The sequence below is a fragment of the Oryza glaberrima genome, chromosome 1, assembly GCF_000147395.1.
Source record: "Oryza glaberrima chromosome 1, OglaRS2, whole genome shotgun sequence".
NCBI lineage: Eukaryota > Viridiplantae > Streptophyta > Magnoliopsida > Poales > Poaceae > Oryza > Oryza glaberrima.
The window spans coordinates 17,807,367-17,817,238 of NC_068326.1; the positions used below are offsets into that span (position 1 = coordinate 17,807,367).

At 44.2% G+C, this 9,872-nt stretch overlaps 1 protein-coding gene across 1 annotated transcript; it reads left to right on the top strand.

Moving 5' to 3' along the window:
* The first annotated feature begins 564 nt into the window (after positions 1-564).
* Positions 565-4,620, top strand: LOC127764192 (uncharacterized). The gene is made up of 6 exons (XM_052289036.1): positions 565-690; positions 796-875; positions 1,900-2,044; positions 2,454-3,311; positions 3,859-3,919; positions 4,220-4,620. The coding sequence occupies exons 1-6, from the start codon at positions 601-603 to the stop codon at positions 4,264-4,266; spliced, it is 1,281 nt and encodes a 426-aa protein (XP_052144996.1). The 5' UTR covers positions 565-600; the 3' UTR covers positions 4,267-4,620.
* The last annotated feature ends 5,252 nt before the right edge of the window (positions 4,621-9,872 follow it).

Here is a 9,872-nt window from a genome sequence, read left to right on the forward strand (position 1 = left end):
CGCTGCTGGACTGGCTAGCACTCGTGTCGATGACAACGAGTGGGGGCGGCTGCAGCACCGCAGCAGGGAGTGGCACCTGGAAGAGGGCATGGCCGCGATGGTGAAGAAGGGAAGGAAGCCGGTTGACATATGGGTCCCACCATGTTATTATTATTTTTTTATGTAAGTGACACATGGGCCCCACAGCTTTTTTTATCAAACCGCCTTGTAAGCGTCACATCAATGCCATGTAGAACGAAGACCTAGTCAATGAAGCCACATAGGCACCACATCAACCAAAACCAGGGAAAATACTACCGAGAGACCTCGTTTGCACTGATTTTGTAAGTTGGGGTCATGTTGTATATGGTATTTGGGTTAAAGAACGAAAATCGAACTCGCTGTCAGTTAAGAGACCTAAAATGAACTTATTCCAAGTTAAAATAGTGCCAATCATCAACTAAGGCCCAGCCCATACAATCTACTCCAGCTGAAAAGGCCCAATTGGGCCGACAAGTCTTCCCAGCAAATTCCGAACCCTTCCAAAACCCTCCGACTCCTAAAAAAAAAGGTTTAAAAAGAAAAAGCGGGGAAAACTCGTTCCCCTCTCCACCGCCGGAGATGGCGACCCAACCCCGAGCCGGCGACGGCGCGGCGGCGGCGGCGGCGGCGGCGAAGGAGGCCCCCGCCGTGTCCTACTTGCAGGCCTGCGTAAGATCGGCCCCTCCCTCTATCGTCGTAAGCGCGTCGGCGCGGGGGGCGTTGGTGGGCTCTGGATCTCATCCCGCTTCTCTTTCCGTGTGTGTGTTCATCTAGGTCGAGCTCGACGACTGGTGGCTGGAGAGGGTTGAAGGCGAGGAAGGCAAGGTCCGCGTCGTCGGCTCCAACACCACGACGTAATAAGCCGCTCTCTTCCCTTCCCTTCTTGTTCCTGTTACTGTATCCTCCTGTCGATTTTTTTGTTTAATCATTCATAGCATCTGTGTGTTTTTAGTGTAATGATGCTCGCTATGCTTCAATTTCCAAAAACCAAAAAAAAAAAAAATCTGTAAGATGGTGGTGGTTACCTACCTTCATAGAGTTCACTTTTGCTGAGTAGCTATTGTTAACCGCCGTTACTGAAGGTTTAGCATATTTGTGAATTTTAGGTGTTTTACTCCGCTTGTGTGCAAATCGAGCTTTGTCCACTGATGTACACATGCCAATGTTACCGGTAGATTCATCATTGAAAGCACCTCAGGGTCATTTACATTTTTAACATTTTGTTTTGTACATATAGAGGTGTGTACCAGAGATAATTAGGATGTCTGAAATGGCGTCTTAGTAGTAACATACGGACTATGTGAAAAACTAATCAGTGGGATTCGAAGATTAGAGGTGCTTGGTTTAGGAATGGTTTGTGGCTGCTGTGCTGTGCTGTAATTTGATACTATCTCGTTACTTAGGGGAAATGTATTTACTAAATCTAGTATGATTTTTCTATTTTATTACAAACAAAAATGCTTGTCTTTTGTGGCTGCTGTGCTGTGCTATAATTTGATACTATCTCGTTACTTAGGGGAAATGTATTTACTAAATCTAGTATGATTTTTCTATTTTATTACAAACAAAAATGTTTCTAACCTATAACTCCAAAATAAATATGAAGAGACTAATTATGTGACTCTTTTAAATTTCATTCTAGAAACTGGTGACTTCATTTCTCTAATTTATGTTATAATATTGTCTCTGGATTTCTTTTGCTAAATATCTGCAGGTTCTGGCATAACATTTATCTTAGCTTGGGTATTATTTCTCATCTTTTGGTTTGCAACTTGTGACAACAGTATTATCTTCTGTAAATACAATATTAAACCATTTGCAGACCTTTTATGGATGAACAAACATTTTTTATTGACAAATTGGTCACTCTTCCAACAGGAGTCGAGCTGGTAGAAGATTCACTTCTGCTTCCATTAAAACACGGCATGCTAGTGGTGACCTTGAGACTGAAGATGGTATCATCATAATGATTGCACGTCCACCGAACATTTCTAAAATGCATCTGAATGGATTTCCTGACGAGGTATTTAGTTTCTGCCTTTATTTATCGGTCCTTGATCAGTGCTGGAGAGGGGTGGGGAGGGAGCAGGGGCTTCACCTCCCCCAACAGCATACAAATTCCATTCAAATGACTGTAGCTTTAGAAAATTATGTAGTAGAAATTACTAATCATTTCGTGGGCACCCCACCTAAAAAAAAAAAAAAGGTGTTTCTAGTTCTGCCTCTGTCTTCAATGACCAGTGTTTTGTAACATTATCTGCTGTTAAAACAATTGAGTGATTTTGTTCTTGTTTCTGCTGCATAATTTAGACAGTTTTGCTTGACATGCCTTGTATACTCTGCCAATCTAATATCTGGAAGAGATCCTAAACTGATGGCTCAGTGAGTTCAGCATATATGAATATATGATCTATCTCATCAAATTCATGCAGGTGTCCAAACACTTCTCACTTGGCTTTCCGGTTCAATGGGAGAATATTATTAATGCAAACATGGCAGAGATGAACAAGCAGCCGCAATCTCCACTAAAATCTACTGAATATTATATAGAAAAGTTTTTGCGGGGAAACTTAAAATATTCAATGGGACTTTTCTCTTGGGATGGTCTCAACATATATCAGGGGTCTAGAAGTGATGCAGACAGATTTCCTAGCGAGAGGCTTTCTAATTCTTCTAATGGAAGACCTACTGTTGAGGATCCTACTGCAAATACAGATTGTAATGTTAATTTCATGGGCACATTGGCCACTTCTGAGGAGTTTTGCACTGGCAGAATGGACATGCCTGAAGAACCTCGTGCAACCCCTAGTGAAACATGTGGTAATGATCAAGAAAATAACCAGCATTTATGTATGCTCATGAATACATGTGAGAATGGGAATAAAGTTCAGCATGGAACATCAAGTGTAGGACCATCTGTAGTTCCTGCAGAAAAGTATGTGAGGAGTCAGGCAGAGCAGGATGCTTTATTAGTTAATGATAGTACAAGTCATGTATCCTCTGTCTTAGGAGATTGTGCAACACCAAAATGTGGCAAATCCTTAACACACCTGGGTACTAAGGATGCATTAGAAACAAATGAAGGGATGAATCCACAGTTTGGTGTTCCTCAAGGCTCAGAAGGCAGTACAGTCAGGCGATTACGGAATGGCAAAGTGATCGTAATTTCAACTAGTGCTTCAACAAAAAAGGTCTACAAGAGGGCGAGGATGCAAGACAATACATTCTCTGAGAACGTTATACCAAATAAAAATGTCACATGTCCCACAGGCCTTATTTCTCAGGAAAATGTATGTTGAGTTTTGCTCCTTGAAGAAAAAATAGAAATAGCTAATTAAATGCAAATCATTTAAGCTTTAATTCCACTTTTTACCACAATACGTTGTGCAATGTATGTCTACAATGATCATGATGCAATTTGACTGATGAAATGCTGCTGCTTAAATAATATATGTAGATAAGCCACATGTTATTACATATCCTATAGATCCATGTAATATAACTAAATAGTCGTTTTAGTTACTTTAAAAAGGCTATCTGTAGATCATATCAATTGGTGGCTATTTGATTCCTTTCGTTCTGGACAAAATATTGAAGCTTATTTTCTAGGATCTCTTATGTGGACTTCCATGTTACTAAATATTCTAATGAGGATGCATTAGCATAGTAGCCCGTAACATGCCCAGCTTTTAGTAAGCACCTATGGACTTTTAGTTTTGGCCATGAACGTCCAGGGTTCAATGTTCTAAACCAAACATGCCACTTTGTTGAGGATCTTTTTTTTTTTTACCTTCTACTGCATCTTTACTAAACCATGTACGTTGTCACCCATTGTAGGTTGGCTCAGTTGCTGTGACTGCTGCTGCTAAGCTGCAAATACATGATACGCCTCGTAAAGGTTAGTTGAATGCTTTGTCTAATTTGTTGCCTGGCATCTTAGTTACAATTACTCCATAAAAGATCGTTATCTGTCTTTGTACTTGGGAGTTCAATGCTCTGATGTAACCATTTGGACAAAAATGAAACCTGGAAACACCTTTTGTCTTCGTCAATTCATCTTCTGGTTCCTGATGTGTCTGTTTTGAGGGGAAAGAAAAGGAATCTGGAAACACATTTTCAGTTTAGGAAAAAAAATGTGTTCGAGACTTTGTTTCTTCTTGAAATGAGAAACTTACATGGAAAAACACACTCTTGACAGGAAGAAGAGGACGTCTGCGAAAGAGCGAAAAGAGGAAGAGATCTTGAGCATTCTGCCTGAATCGTGGGGTACTTTGGCTGCAGTACTGCCCCAATCTTTGAATCAGTATTGGAGAACGCTACCAGACATCAAGTGCAGGATGAATGGTGGATAATGTTCTGTATAACCTAGGAGTTCTTTTGCACACAAACCTTTTATATCTAGACTGCACTGGTACTGGAAATCAGGCTACTGTTGTACTGGATGCCTGAAACGTGTACATAATCAGCAGCTGATGTCTCACTCTGATACTTCTGTAGTATAGGTTGACTAAAATGTAGCAGTTATATATTGTAGAACAGCTTTATGCAACGGGTTGTTGACAGTTGACACCTTAAGCTAAGTAGGAATGCCATCATGAATCATGAGATGTGCACTCTTGTGATGCCACTTGCCAGCATGGTCGGGTGAACTGAACGTGCTGCTTTTGCTCTGTACTTTCTAGCAAAGGTTGTTTCATTAATCTCCTCATTTTTCATGTGAAATTTTCAAGGGAAATATTAACACGAAGATTTTGTGGGAATCATTTTACTCCATTCAAATTTTGTTGTTTTAGACTAGCAGCTGCATCATTTTGCTTATGTTTATACTTATAAGGTAACTTTTGAATTTTAAATTTTAATTTTGGAGTTGATTTTGTAGTTTTGTTCATTGTAGTTTATTTTACAACATTTGGATTTGAATTGCTAAGGACACATACGTAAAAGTTTTGCTCATTTTTAGGTTGATAATAGGGGATTCGGATATGCATATGCATAAGGGGCGTTGAGTATATTACAGGTTGTTTGGATGTTAAGGGGAGAAACCCTGGTAGTTAGAGACCCATGGCGATTATTTATGTGAAAGTAGTCCCGCAAGGGAAAGAGAATTTGAAACAAAGCCATAAAAAATGGAAAAGTCTAAATATCCTAGTAAACTTTGATTTAGGTCGGGGGGTGGGGGTACGCGCGGCGCGACGGTAGCAGTCGACGAGGATGCTGTAGGTGTAGATGGTGGGAGCAACAGTCTGTGGACAGGCCCTCGCCCTTCTGTCCATCCGCTTCAACAGCTCGACGGCGAGGAGCGTGTTGAGGGTGCCCGCGGGGGTCGAGGCCGTGGCCGTCTCGGAGCAGCAATTCGTCGAACAGGTGGCGCGCGTTCGTCGGAGGCAGCGCGTGCTAGGGACACCTCCGCGTTTGACAGCCAGAATAAGTTCATCTAAGGTCCCTTGTCAACGAATCCGATTTTTATCTTCAACCGAAAAACAGATCCCTCAACTATCAAAACCGGTGCAGATGAGATCCTTTGGCGGTTTAGATGGCGGTTTTGGCTGACGTGGCGCCTACGTGGCTAATTTGACTCGATCTTCATCTGATGTGGCACTGATGTGGCGCTTATGTGGCAATTCGATCCGGAAAAATAATAAAACCCGTGGGACCCACATGTCAGTTTCACACACAAAAATAATTAAAAAAATGGTGGGACCCACATGGGCCCACATGCCATCCTCCCATCCCTCCTCTTCTTCCCGTTATCCTCTCTTCTTCGTGATGTGGACTGGGGCAGCAGGCGAAGTGGGGCGGCGGTGGCGCGCAAAGACCACCTCTGCCTGCGATGAGCTCGTAGACCACCTCTGTGTCACCGCCACCGCAGCGGCTAGCACCCCCACCGCCTCATCTACTCCAACCACAAAACCTCATCCACTCCAACCACAAACCTGCCGTCCCTCCAACTCCAACCCCCTTCTCCACCCGCTGCCTGGTGCCGCGCACTCCAAGTCCCACCGCATCGGCCTCCCTACCAATCCCAATCGCAACCCCAAATCCTAGCCTCCCCTATCCTCCCCACCCCCCGTGATGGAGGTCGAGATCAAGCTCTGCATCCTCGACGCTGCCGCGGACTGCAGCCTCTCCTCCTTCCTCGCGCCCTGCCTCCGCCACACCAGCGCCGCGCGCCCCCTCTCCGCCGCCACCGCCCCGCTCCGCGTCCATCTCTACGGCCTCAATGACCCGCATTGTTCTCGTGCTCAAGTGCAGCATGTGCATCGAGGCCGGTGTCAGCCGCGTCGAGGAGGTCGAGGAGCCTCTCGACCCCACCATCACCCTCGAGGATGAGGAGGCGTTGGTGGCGAGTGCGGGAGACGGTGGTTGACACACGTGACAAGGTAGGTGGTGAAGCGGTGGGGGCACGGGGCACCGTGAGAGAGCATGTGGATGCGGAGCGCATCGCGGATTTCTCCCGCTCCCCTCGGCCTCCGCCCGCAGCTCCTCTCCTTCCGTCGGCCGAGCGCACGCGCCGCTCCTCTCCTCCCTTCGGCTGACGCTCGCACGCCGCTTCTTTCCCAGTGGCCGTTGGCGATAGGCCCGGGGGGTGGGAGTGGAGGAGGTCGCGCCTCTCCAGGCCGTCGTTATGTCCGCCAGCGAGTAGGGAGGAGAGGGTGAGAGAGATGGAGAGAGGAGGAAGAAAAGGATGGCTGGGAGGATGACATGTGGAGCCCACGTGGGTCCCACTATTTTTTTATTTTTGTGTGTGAAACTGATATGTGGGTCCCACGGGTTATATTATTTTTCCGGATTGAATTGCCATGTAAGTACCACATCAGATGAAGACCGTGTCAAATTAGCCACGTATGTGCCATGTCAGCCAAAATCGCTATCTAAACCGCCAAGGGACCTCATCTGCACTGGTTTTGATAGTTGAGAGACCCGTTGTATCTGGTTTTCCGGTTGAAGGACGAAAATCGGATATGTTGACAAGTAAGGGACCTCGGATGAACTTATTCCTTTGACAGCCTGTCGCCTGTCTCGCTTGCTGCTTGCGGCGTTAGGCCGGCCCATATAACGGGCCTAACGGGCCCAGTTAGGCCGGTCTTGACATGGCTCGGCCCAAAATAAAGGCAACAGAATCGATTTATTCTCCACCACCACCAACCTCGTCTCGCTTGACAAGAGTCGTCGTCGTCGTCGAAACCCTAGCCGCGCGCGCCGCCGCCTCCTCTCCCGCCCGGCGCCTGCAGCCGTCGTCTTGCCTCGCGCCGCCTCCGGCCGACCGCCGCGCTCCACCAGCGCCGCTGCGTCCGATGGATCCGCAACAACCTGAGCCCGTCAGCTATCTCTGTGGAGGTCATGCCTTCTATCCTTCACCTCTCGCATCGCCGGTTAGGGTTTGGCCGATTTGCCGCAGTGGTTTTTTTTTCTTTTTTTTTGGCCCGGGGAGAAGATTTGTGTTGAGAATTAGAAACACGGGCGTCGGAGGGAGAACGCAAGTTTCTTGTTCCATGATGTAATTGATGATTGAAGATGGCTGTAGCCCCTCCGTGCACCGGATCAGGGGGAGGGGGGGGGGGGTGGCTTACGACTCAGCAGTTAAAACGCCGTTGAAGCTTGGAGCTCCATCGCACGATGGGATGGGATGTTTTTTTTTCTGTTCCCAGTTTTTATTTTGGGGTGATGGTTTCTCTCTCCATCGGTTGGATTGGATTATGGCTAGTTGAGTTCGGTTCAATTGTCAAATTTTGATATCAAATGTGATTTTCTTTGTCTTCAGATTGCGGAGCTGAGAACACACTGAAGCCGGGAGATGTGATCCAGTGCCGTGAATGTGGCTATCGCATCCTCTACAAGAAGCGTACCCGCAGGAGTATGTTTAACCCGTAACCAATTTCTTGAAAAAGGCTACCTTTTGTTGCTGTCATCGTCTTTTGTTAGAGCGTCATTTTTTGTTTGATTTCTTGAGTTTCCATAGGTTAGCTTACACAATAGTAGGGGCACGGTGGACTGGGTTAGTGCTAAAGTACATTGTATATAGTTAGAACGATCAGGTTGTCGTTCACAACTCAATGGCCACATACCATGTGCCTGTGTTTATCTGCCCAAGCCCCAAGGTGGCATGATCACAAGGAGCCCTTGAACTCAAACAATGAAAATCTTTCAGCCAAAATTAAATGCAAACTTATCTTTACTAAAAAATGTTGTATCTCTCGTACCCTGTTTTTGAGAACTGAATTTTATTCTTGTGGTTATCCTCTAGTACAATGCAAGATTCTATCTGATATATATAAATGTAGCTTGCGATTTGCATGTCATATTTTTTAAGGCAAAATATTTTCTTTCAATAACACATTAAATGGGGAAATCCTGTTCCTTTTTTTTCGAATTGTAGCTCTATGGGCTAGTTTGTAGTCCACTTTTTTCCTGAAAGAGATTCGGCTTTCTCTGAAGAATGTTTGTATATAAGAATTTTGTATTCCATATCGGATGAGTTCAGTGGACTTGAGCTAGTGACGACACTAAAATTATCTGTACAATGATGTTTGATTGGTTATTAAGCTCTGAGTAAAAGGAAACAAGTTGAAGCACACAAGTACATGTAATAATCATCTATGCAATAATTTCTTTTGTACCTTACATTGCTGCGGATCCAGCAAAAATGTATGAACAGTTGGCTGGTTGGATATTGATTCTAGGGATGGGAGCAAGTTGACCTGTGGGTATTCCTTGACCCGCTATAGTTCGACTAAATTATATAAATTTCAATTTTGTAACTTGAAAAGTGAAATTTAGTTTGTTTAGTTGAAGTACAGTGAACCTAAAAGTATCCGTGAGTCGGTCTCCACCCGCTAAATTAGATTCCAGTAGCTGCCTAGCTGTCATCATAAATCTTTTATTGTTACCAAAAACTGATTGCCAACTGCTATCCGTTGTCAATGTATGAAGTATAGCCATTTATTACAGAACACCGTGCAGTTCTGCTCCTTTTCATTTTGAAATGATTGTACTTATAACACTAAAAATGAAGCATTTTGTGCTTATAACACTGCTCTGTGCTTTGTTTTATAGCTGGTTGTGGTCCTGTTGCATTTAGAAAGTAATGCTTATAATTAGTGAAATGTTCATCACACCTACTGCATTTAATTGTTGCCGTCAATTTGAAAACTGAAAACTGATTATCAGCTTGGCATCTTGTTTGTGTTCTCATACGGTCTGACAAGCAAAGTACGCTATGCTCAAATTGAAAATGCTATAGCTAAACCAAGTTCAACGTCATCCGTCACCACCACAGATTGCTTGTCTTGGATAGTATGAGCAATTTTTTGATCAAGTGTCTTGTGTTTGCAGTTGTTCAATATGAAGCACGCTGAAGATAAGGGAACGTCATGTGGCATCAGTCTTTCTAAAGCAATGTAATGAGTGACCCCTCAAAAGTATGTTAGTGGAACTGTATGGTATTCAGTTGTAGGCCCGTATGGCCATTGGACTTTCGATAGAAGTGGTTAAATCCGAGCTGTGTTTTGAGATTTGAGAAATTTAAGGTGATGCCACGCTTATATTGCCTGAGATCTTGAAATCAAATGCATAGTTTTATTGCAGTTGCCAACGAGCAGCAACGTGCTGCCTCAATTGGTTATTGATCTGCTATTTGTTCAATTATTCTTTGTGTCAAGTGCCCGGCGATCAAATGGAGATGCGGTTTTACGATAATTTCAAATTTTGTAACCATCTGAAATGTGTCGTAAAATGTTGCCGGAAGTAGATAGTCGTATTAAATTTGCGGTTCTTTTAAATTTAGTCTTCTCTTACCAATTTGCAGTTCTTATTTTGTTGTCATATCTCTCCAGTGAGATTTTAGTTCTCAT

Coding starts and splice junctions, on each gene's coding strand:
- LOC127764192 (XM_052289036.1), top strand. CDS start 601: ATGGCGACCCAACCCCGAGCCGGCGACGGCGCGGCGGCGGCGGCGGCG. Junction 2,045..2,453: donor TGAATGGATTTCCTGACGAG/GTATTTAGTTTC, acceptor AAATTCATGCAG/GTGTCCAAACACTTCTCACT. Junction 3,312..3,858: donor GCCTTATTTCTCAGGAAAAT/GTATGTTGAGTT, acceptor CACCCATTGTAG/GTTGGCTCAGTTGCTGTGAC.